The sequence below is a fragment of the Falco cherrug genome, chromosome 11, assembly GCF_023634085.1.
Source record: "Falco cherrug isolate bFalChe1 chromosome 11, bFalChe1.pri, whole genome shotgun sequence".
NCBI lineage: Eukaryota > Metazoa > Chordata > Aves > Falconiformes > Falconidae > Falco > Falco cherrug.
The window spans coordinates 30,124,473-30,135,212 of NC_073707.1; the positions used below are offsets into that span (position 1 = coordinate 30,124,473).

Consider the following 10,740-nt stretch of genomic DNA (forward strand, 5'->3'; position numbering starts at 1 on the left):
GAATTCATGGTCAATTCCTTTTTCACTACATCTTCTTTGCTTCTGCACCAGGTCCTGAGAGCTCTTTCATTCCATTGGGCACCTTCATGCCCTGTGTCCTGCCACTGATTTCTCTAGTCCTGACCACCCACCTCCCATCAACTCCTGTAGCAGAAAACCATGAAACAGTAGAGAAATCATGGGGTTTGTGTGTGTTTGGGTGGTTCTTTTCCTTCTCATTCAGCATTATTATGTATTATGTATACATAATACATATATACACACATATATAATATGTAAATAAATAAATATTATAATATGTATTCTATGTAATCATAAGCACACCAAAGGTGGGGGAGAAACCCCAGCTGCTAATGTTGACTTGTTTTTCCTTTCAGGTATGATGGAGTTCAGTCTCTTTGGAATATCTTATGTAAGCTAATGAGTTATTACCCTACATTTAATTATCTTGATGTTGTACATGATTTTATACTATTCCAATTGGATCATTTTAAAAATTTCAGACAGGAGCTGATATCTGTGGCTTCTTCAAAGACTCGGAGTATGAGCTGTGTCTTCGCTGGATGCAGCTGGGCGCGTTTTATCCATATTCGAGGAATCACAATCAGAAAGGAACACGGGTGAGTCACAATTTTTTAATGGTTGTCAACAGCTGGGCCTTGGCAACACACACGTATAGAGCAGCCAGAACATCGCACAAGCTGGCCTGGCTCAAAAGAATGTACATTCCGAGCAAAATGGACAAGACAGAAACATGTTTGGCTCTTTATCAAACAAAAATTGCCTTTATTCATAGGCTGGCTGTGCTGTAGGGCTCCCCCTCACCTGGGAGGTTTTGTGCCCACAGAGGGGCTGCTCGGGGATTTGGGCCACTTGGAGGAAGCATGTGCTAAGTTTCCTTTGACTGAATCAAACTCCTCCGTATTTTTCCCAGTGTGGCATTTTTATTTCAATGCACTACACTGACAAGACTAAAATAGAGTGCTTTTACGGCAAGCATACTTAAAGGAACAAAACTGACCTTGGTGCTCTCAGTCCTAATTGTCCATCATTATACAAGAGACGAGAAAATGGAGCAGTGTAATAAGATTCTGGAGTAAGACTCGGCAATGTCTGTACTTTGCAAATTTGCCACCATCAGATATTGTACTTCTTTTAAGAGTAAAGGAAAATAATTGCCTAAATATAGGTCTGTGCTGGCTAAGGACCCTAGTGTAGAAAGCTGTAAAACAAGATAACTGGAAAAATAAAAAAAAATGGAACGAGCACTTCTGTTCCAGTTAAAGCTTCTGGTCTAGCAGAGTTGAGCTATTTATATGGCGTCTATCTAATGGATTAAAGTCTCCTTTTTAAAAACTGTGTGCTTTATCTTGCAGCGGCACACCTTTCGATAGGACTTTTAAAGCCTTTAAAAATGCAGATTCAGGGTTATCATGTTGTTTCCAGTCTTACCCAATTTGCCAAGGTATTGTTCAATACATTTAATAAAGATTGGAAGTGCTCCCTGAAATCAGTCATTAATGCTTCGGTCTCTTCTTGCAAGTCCTGAGTGCTGCCCTGCAGAAAAGAAGGGTAATAAATTATGTACGCTGGGATGTGTCACGCCTCTGGGACGTTTTGCATTAAACATGTTTTACGCTACTTCCCCACCCCCCACCCCGAGGTTTTTCTCTCCTTTCCTCTTTCTCGTTCCCCTCTTAGGGCTGACAGTGATACCTACTGTTTTCTGTGTCACTGTGTCATTTAATTAAAGACTATATAAATGAAGGTGCCCTAGTTCGGTGGAGAACTTTATTTTATTTTATTTTTTCTGAACGAAACAATCCAGTTTGACTAACTGCCGTCTCTTTTCTTTCAGAGGCAAGATCCTGTTTCGTGGAACTCAACTTTTGAGGAGGTTTCCAGGAATGTGCTGAATATAAGATATACCCTGTTACCTTATCTGTACACGTTAATGTATGATGCCCATGCCCATGGCAGCACTGTGGTCCGCCCCATGCTCCATGAGTAAGTGGAACTTACTCTTTTGGTCTCCTTACCAGGAATTTCCACTAAAACTTCTATAGTTACAACCTTCCTAGCAAGTCTTCTCTAAGTTACAGCAATTTTCCTACCAACAAAAAAAGCATGAGATTGAGACTATGAGCTTTCATTATCAAGTCTCACTTTGAATAGCAGTAGTTCTCCATTTTTCACTATGAACATTTGAATATTTTCTTCTCCAGGAGTAATACTTAAATTGTAAATCTCTTTGGGGTGAAGGAACAAAATGCTGGGCATCTGTAGAATGAAAATAACAAAAAAAGAGGGAATTCTGCCAGGAATCATGAGAGTTTTACAGGGGAAAATGGCTTTTTTGGTGTGTGTCCAAGCTAATAGAGCAGATTTTTAAAACAAGTGTTAGACACACAAAGCCGCCTTTGTTCCTTGTCAGGTAGGGCAGTACCTGCAAAAGCTTTAACTCCTTGTGTTGTGGAATTAGATGTGGTCTAGTATCTACCTGAATGTCTTGGCTGAGGAGCAGAGTTGTTTGCATATATTGACTTGCTTTTCTGAAAGCAACTATGAACAAAGCAACACAAATTAGAAAGTTGTTCTCAGTCTGTCCACTAACTAATCTTATTATTGCTAATACTGGCTGAGCTCAAAAGACCTTCTAAGATTTGTGATCTAAATACCCTGAAACGGCAAAAATAGAAAGTTAAGTATTACCTTGTATTTCTCTAATGAGTTTCACATTAGGATCTTTATGCATCTTTGGCAAGCATTAATTGATCTATGAATTATTAATTGCAGAATAAAAAGGAGGAAATAGTAGATACTGGGAATAGTGGATTCAATTACTGACAAAAATGACTTTCAGAAGGAACACTTTGGAGAAGTTCAGCACCCAATATCTAATCAATAGTCTATTAACTTACAGGTTTGTAGAAGACAGAACCACCTGGGAAATATATGAGCAATTCCTTTGGGGACCTGCACTGCTCATCAGCCCTGTGATGCAACAGGTATATTTTTAAGCACTTATGGAAATAACAAAGTCACTTTAGCTAAACTTCGGGTTTTTTATTTAAGGTATCTAAAATGTGCATGTTTAATTCCAGAATGCTGTAACAGTGATTGCTTACTTACCCAATGCCCGCTGGTATGATTACTACACAGTAAGTAATTTTTAAAATTCTATTTTATATGTCTTCTTCAAAGTGCAGTTCAGACAGCAGCAGGGGGTGCTGAGAGTGGTGGTGAGGTGTGAACCCTCTCTCTCCCTTTTACAAACCTGCATTCGGTATCACTTCTTAGCAATATAACATCTACTTAGTTGATAAGAATTTTTAAATTCTGGTATAATAATGTAAAACAAAATTAGCACATTTACAGTAAAGTCAAAGGTTAAATAAATACCTTTAATCTGAAGTCCTTCTCTTGACTTTTTTAAACCTCAAATGATATACTTAATACCTTTGTATGAAATGCTGTAATGCGGAAAGACAAAACGGGTTTAGCTGCATCATCTTTCACAGAAAATAAGAAAAGATTTGGTAATAAGAAGGGCAGGCATCAAAACTCACTTCGTTAATCACAAGTATGTATTTCACCTGGCTGGCCCTTTTGGTTCTGCTGTTGTCACCTACAATCAAGCCAGTCTTTCATAGATCCAGAATGTTAGTTTCTCTTAAAAGCATTGAGTAGTTACTCAAGCAGTAGGAACTCCTAATTAATCTGGCTAGCAAAACAAAATAATTTCAGTCTAAAAAAAACCCAGTAAGGCGAGAGTAATTCAGTAGAAGGCCATTTTATTTTTCATACATAGGATGAAGAGATTGGCTTTAGGGGACAATTCCAAATTTTACCAGCTCCTTTGGACCATATCAACCTGCATATCCGAGGTGGATACATCCTTGCTTGGCAAAGACCTGCTAATACAACTTTTTACAGGTAAGATTAGCTGAAATGTTAGATTTAAGTTTGAATAATTACTGTATAAATGCTGCCAGTCTTCAGATCACCTATATGTATGATAGCACTGGATCCTTATGGCTGGTTTTACTTTTTAGTTTCCTCCTAATGGTCTCCTTTAAATTGAATAGTGTAGATTTGGGAAGTTGACCATGGGAGATCAATTGCGTGGTACACAATACTTTTAAAAACATTCTAACATTGGATGAATATGTAATGTGATTAACTAAGGAAACTGAGGAAGAATCGTTGTGTTTTCCGTAGCCGAAAAAACCCGATGGGACTCACTGTGGCTTTGAATGACGCCCTGTTTGCAGAAGGACAGCTTTATTGGGATGATGGGGTTCGCATTGGTATGTATGGTGCTTCTAGCCTTCATGAAATCCTTTTTTGCTGTGAGGATTGTCTAGCAATTTCAGAGTGGGAACTCCAAGCTGTAGGAGAGTGCATTGCTTAGGCATCGCTTTGGAAAAGAAGCGCTGGTGGCTGCTTCTGCCTTAGAAGCTTTCAGTGTAGCGAGGGGTGTTGGAGGAGGAGCTTTGGGAGCACAGGGAAACGATGGATCCTGGCCAAAGCAATCACATTTCTGGAGAACATACCTGAACATGCCTTCAGAGGCAAAACTGAATTTAAACCTTCAGGTTAACATTAGAGTAAAACAAAAATAAGTATCCCAATTTAAACCGCATAATACTATGATTTCTAGAATCAATATGCCGTTTAAAAGAAATTGTGACCTGGAACCTAAGGCAACAGAGATAACAAAGATTTTTCCTCAAGCCTATGGGAACCAGAACCATGGATTATATGGGAAGCTTTAACTAATTTCTTCAACATTACTACATTTAAATTGTCTTCAGGTACGAGATACTTAAATGTCATGTATCCTTTCCATCCAGAATGTATTACCCTTGGAACAGCAATAAGCTATCACAGAGATGGCTGCAAGTAATGCAGAAGAGGGTGGCATTTAGCATAATGGTGTGTAGGGAAGTTTTCAGGATGCTGTTTGTGTACTTGGAGGGGCTGCTCATACGCTGCTGCCTGTTAGCAGTGGCATTCAGAAATGATGGCTGTGTTTATGGAAGCCCAGTGATAAATGAAATTAGCATAGATTCCAAGGTGCATCTTGCCAGGAGGCCTGTGATCTGCTTGTGGTAGTGCAGAAAGGCAAGAACTTGCAGTGCCCGTGATTACCAGCACTACTTTGCGTGCATTTATTGCTGAAGGATAGGATTGATGACAGCGATTTCAAAGAAGCATCAGCATTTATTGTGACCATGTGTGACTGGACAGTGAACGAGCTGGATGTGGGAAAGCATTCCCATGCCTTCTTCAATGAGAAACGTTTTCCTCTTACTGGTCTTAACACCCTCGATCTTCCTAATGCTGTTTGTTTGCCGCCTTTTGTATCTTAGCTTTAAAATGTTTTTTGTTTAAAATTTTGTCTTGATTTAAATAGCACGCATACCAACAAGAAGGTACTTTATGCCTAAAAGCATGTGAAGTCTGGAAATAGAGAAATTTATGTATCGATACTTACCATATATATGTGTATAGTATATGGACACAATTCTTGAACTGAAATTGTGTTAATGTGTTAAATAAGGTGAGTAGTAAATACATTTTATTTTATTCTTTCTTTTGAACAGATGCATATGAAGACAGTGTATATCTGCTAACATCATTCACCGCTAATCAGGTACGTAGTTTTCACTCACATTTTTTGAATCATCATGTAGGGTGATAATTATTGTATTTTTAATTATGGGTATTTTAACTTGGGACTTCATAAAGTCTAGAGAACCCACTGTAACAATAAATTGTGCTCAGAATCAAATAGACTACGACAAATATGATTAAATTATTAGGTAAAAATTTAAGAATCATTCTGAAGTTATCAGTTATTCTGTATTGGTAAATAGTGTGTGCATTTATGGCACTGTAATTTCTCACATAGTTCTGAAAGTACAAGTTTATTTCATAAATTAATTCTGTAAAGTGAAAACACATACCAATATAGAATATCTGGAGCACGTAGATGGGCCAGAACAGCCATGCCAGGAAAAACAGCCCTTGCTGGTGAGAAGGTAGCCGGAGGCTGAAGCCGGGAAGCTTTCAGGACAAAAGGCTTTGACCCTTTTATAGCTACAGAGAAAGATCACTGCCCAGCAAAGAATTTGGGTTTCTTCTCAAGAACTGGCACCTAAAATTGTTCCTAATCCATTTGGCAAGGTCAGGGTCCTCCTTGCTATTCTCTACCTTGTTGTTCAAGCTATGGCATAGCTCCAAAAGGAAGGAAAAGGTCACACGGTCAGCAGGAAGGCATCTATGTTAGTAATGCATTTGCCCATATTCACCATAGAATGTATTTATTGTGTGCAGTCTGAGCTCTGGGAGGAAGCAGCAGAATACATGGTCATTGGCAAGCACAAGATAAATCATTCTCTAAAGTAGCAAAAGAGGGGCACAAGGCCTGCCCATTCACGTCTGGCATGCATTCCTGGGTAGTGAAGTCAGTGAACAGGAGTGTTTATTTTAAGTACTGGCATTTATAGGATGTTGGGTTTCAATTTTTATCATAACCAGTTAAATATCTGGAATTAAGTTAGTCTGTAGTTATATGAACTATATGATTCTATGGTAATAGAAAACACACTTTATTTCATTAGTTTTTCAGGGTGACAGAACGTCTTCTAATTTTACATGCACCGTTGTCATTTAATTCTGTCTTTGTCAAATTGTGGAATGTTAATTGCTAAGGAAGAGAAGTTTATTTTTCTAACATTCAGTATTTGTATTTGCAAGGAGATTATAAAATAAATTCACCTTTTCCTGCTCTTAGAAAAAGTTGGTAAGGAAAAGCCTAATTGAAGAGGTCTTGAATCAACCAACAATAAAAAATACTCACACCGAAAGTGATACCTTCTAAACACTAAATGTGTAGAATTATATTTGCAGGGGATGACACCTGGGCTGGCACTGTGTCTGGGCTGCTTAACATGGCATTTGCTCCCTGGAGACCTGCTGGACCTGGGTACATCCCAAAGAAACCACGTGCCTACCATCTTAAAATCATAGCACCTGGAAAAGGGAGGGGACCTGTGAGTGCAGAGGGAGGTGGCGGGGGTGGAGGAGCTGTTCTGGGAGGGCTCAGTGCAGAGAGAGCAGAGCCTGGATCAGGCCTTAGGGTCGCTAGCAGATAAGGCTGTGACAGTGAAGGAGGGGGTTTGTCCATGCAGCAGTGGCTGCTCATGTCAGGGGTTAAGAGTATCCTGTTGTGTCCTCCTGACATCTATCAGCAGAGTGGCAATTAAAGACACAGCAGAGCTCAGGATTTAGCCAGACTAACAATGTGAAGAAAACTGAAGCCTTCAACATTTGGAAAATCAGTAACAACATACAGGTATTTAAAAATAAATAAATAAATAAGTAGGAAGAGAGGACAGCAAGCGAATAGCTCAAGTGGATTTGTAGCAGTCTGACAATCTCTAATATTACTTTTTTCCTTTTCCTTTCAGAATGTTTTAAATATCACGGTTTTGCATCATGGTTACACTGATCCAAACAACTTAACATTTACTGACATTAAAGTCCTGGGGGTGCCCACCAGCATTAAGCAGGTGACAATATCACAGAACGGTGGGATGATCACATCAGCTCACACTGCAAACTACTACGATGCCAAGAAGGTGAGATGCCGTTTATGGGGATAATGCCACTTTCACAACTGCATATGTGCTCTTAAACATTTGGCGATTCAGCTCCCAGCTGTAATACCCTATTGAAAATATATTTCAGCAAGGTACACAAACTGCCATCAGGTAATGAATGCTATCAGGTAATGATTCTATAATACACTGTTTAATATATAGTAAATATTGTGCATAAGTGTGGTAGAGCTTTTAAGCCTGGAAATTACTGTTAAAGAACCCAAACTACTTCTGATAGTAGAAAATGGTGGATATCGGATTGTGTCTGGTTTCCACTCTTCCTAACAGCTTACTTGCAACCTGTGAGATTTGAAGGAAGGAAAAGTAACTACAAGTATTTTCATAGTCTCTGCATGACCCTGTTGTTGTCAGTCTTGTCTGACAACATTTTCATTTCCCAGCCCTGTTTGCCTACCACCATTTCTTATTCTGTCATGTCATATTTTGGCTGCAGGCATTGCAGCACAGGCTTCCTACATGTAGAAGTCAGATCTCAATTCTTCTAAAGTTGCCGGCACCCCTTCCGCCAGCTTCAGACCACCAGGCTTTCTGCCTGCATGGTTTGTGCCCATCCAGGGCACTACCCCCTCCTGCCTCCCCGGACCATACAGTCAAGCACTCCTAAAGGCAGCTGCAATAAATGTATAAAAGTGTGCTGCCTTTCGAGATGGCACTTCTAGGGAGCATCTTTCAAACACGAACAGCGCTGCTGGGGCATTCAATCTAGCCAGTCTTCTGGCAGAGGGAGACTGCCCAACCTCTCCTGCTGCTGGCGTGTTGCTACCCTTCCTTTGAGATTCAGTATTCTGTTAAGTCTTAGTTCTTCCTCTCTTTCAGTAGGGAGCCAGGACTGTGTAAGCTCTGTACATAATCAAAAAGATGAGTTAAAAATGTAAAAGAGAATGGAAGTGTTTCATTGTGCTGTTCACTTTTTGATAGAAGAATGGGAATTCATATGCACAGTTGAATTAGAGTATGTTTCATGTTTTGTTGCCTTTGTTATTTTATTTTATTTTTAAGAAGAATATCAACTCTAAAAGGGCTTCTGAATGCAGGGAAGGCATCAGAGCCTCATGATCAGAAATGCAAAAATTTATGCTGCTTGAACTGTGTTTATAGTGATACAAACAGAAAAGTAAAAGAGGAGGAATAAATTCTTGTAACCTAAACCGAGAAGCCACTATCTCTGTTGAAGACAGAAAAAGTAATGTATCTTCAGGGCAGAGTTACTAATTGTTCATTTTGTCTGTTCTATTCACAGTTGCTGATAATCACGAAGCTTCAGCTTGAATTAGGCAAAAACTACACTGTGCAATGGAGCTAAACTGCCTGCAGAATAGCATTGGCCACACTGAAGAATTTTCTCATTGTTTTAAAACAATCTTTCAGTTTTCCAGGTGCCTCTTTGTCATCTTGAATACTTTTTTCTATCAAAACATAAGACTTACAGTCAGTTAATATTCAGGCATTATGCATATAAAGGAGTCACATTTCAGTATTTTTGAAGAGTAAATATGACGTCTCCGCATGTTGTAAACACCTGTATTTTAAACAGTATGGCACTTCAGTGTAACTTCATCTTTCAAAACTGAGAAAGCAATGTAAAACTCCGTGTTTTCTCAGAGTAGAATTTCTGGCTGCCTTAATGCATGACAGATTTTGTTGAAAAGATAGGGTTGGCGCTACCTGCATGGATTTGGGGCTGTAATTCTGCCTATATTTAACTTTCATCTTATTTTTAATTATGCCTATGTAAGTCACTATCCTGAGAAGTATTTAAGCCAAAGTAAATGTTTTCAGATTCGTGATTTTAGCATGAAACAATGTTTCAAGTTGTTGATCTATAAAATACTAAGATATGTGCAAAATAAATTTGAAGTTCTTTTTGTCTATGACTTTAGCCAGACATTTGTGTTCCCCAGTGGTTTGATCTGAAGTTGTAAAATTAAGCCTGAAGTTTCAAGGTTAACTAATGAATGTTGGTCTCTGAGTGTTTATTTCACTGAAGGAAATGTTATTGTATGTTTACTATTATAGTAAAGACTCTTTGTATCCCAAGAGTGCAGCATATGATCTAAACAGATTGGTAAAGAATGTATATAATTAAATTTGATGGGAATAAACGGCTGTCCAAAGGTGGTAGTAATCTCTAGTGACTATGCTTAAGGTTCATTTAAAGGATTCCTCTCTGCTTTAAAATTTTCTGGTAAAACAGCTAAGTACCCAACATCTCATAGGTGGATCAATGTATTTACAGGGCTAAATTTAATGAAACTTCCCTGTAAAATAATAATTAAATTGACAATCCAGAGAAAATGATCATTTACAACTAAACATTTGATTTTGACAAAAGTTTTTGCCTGAAGGAAGAAACAACAGTTTCTGCAGAGCCTGTGATGACCAGCTACATAGGTAAGCAGATGCAATGACGCGTCCTGTCGCTGCCGAGGGGAGGTGAGGGTTTCCGAGCCTTCAACCATTCCCTCCAACATTATGTCCTACTGCTTTGTACCTGCCTGACTGACGTGTGAAACCTTAGGCACAGCCCAAGGCTTCCAAATGATTATTTTAATAATTTTTTCTTATTAGATTTATTTTGGGAATCTCATGGTTCTGTTTCCTTGGCTTTGAAAAGCTCAGCACATCAGCTGAAGGAACTGCATTTCAGCCATGGGGGAAGGCTTTTACTACGTCCCCAAGATTATAACATATGAGGAACTCATACAGACTAAGAATCAGAGCTTTGGCACAGACATCGGCCACCTTGGGGAGGTACTGATCTTTAGGAGATATCTCTTCCATCCTGCAGTTCGCATGTGCAACCCAGCAGAGCCTGGCCCACAGCTTACTCCTGAAACATCTGTGCAGCATCACATCCTTAGGTGGAGACAGAAGAAGCTATATGCTGAACTTGGGTGCTGTTTTTTGCAGGTTGGTAGCAGCTCTTCATGCAATGCTTTTCTTTAGTTCAAGTATGCATATATGTTGTGAAAAACTCCTGCAGGAAGTCCCATCAAAGTCCATGAGCTGTCCTGAGTAGTTTCAACAGAATTGAGCAGCAAAATAGACT

General features: G+C 39.1%; 1 protein-coding gene across 2 annotated transcripts in view; it reads left to right on the forward strand.

The window, feature by feature from the left end:
• The window catches only part of SI (sucrase-isomaltase), a 53,204-nt gene extending 43,476 nt beyond the window's left edge, over window positions 1-9,728 (forward strand). For both annotated transcript variants that reach the window (XM_055724072.1, XM_005440160.4), the window contains 10 exons: window positions 378-412; window positions 504-620; window positions 1,859-2,007; window positions 2,924-3,008; window positions 3,105-3,161; window positions 3,812-3,936; window positions 4,222-4,310; window positions 5,610-5,659; window positions 7,479-7,649; window positions 8,932-9,728. In XM_055724072.1, the coding sequence (XP_055580047.1) occupies window positions 378-412; window positions 504-620; window positions 1,859-2,007; window positions 2,924-3,008; window positions 3,105-3,161; window positions 3,812-3,936; window positions 4,222-4,310; window positions 5,610-5,659; window positions 7,479-7,649; window positions 8,932-8,994 (941 nt within the window). In that variant the 3' untranslated portion in view covers window positions 8,995-9,728. The remainder of the gene's footprint in view (window positions 1-377; window positions 413-503; window positions 621-1,858; window positions 2,008-2,923; window positions 3,009-3,104; window positions 3,162-3,811; window positions 3,937-4,221; window positions 4,311-5,609; window positions 5,660-7,478; window positions 7,650-8,931) is intronic.
• The last annotated feature ends 1,012 nt before the right edge of the window (window positions 9,729-10,740 follow it).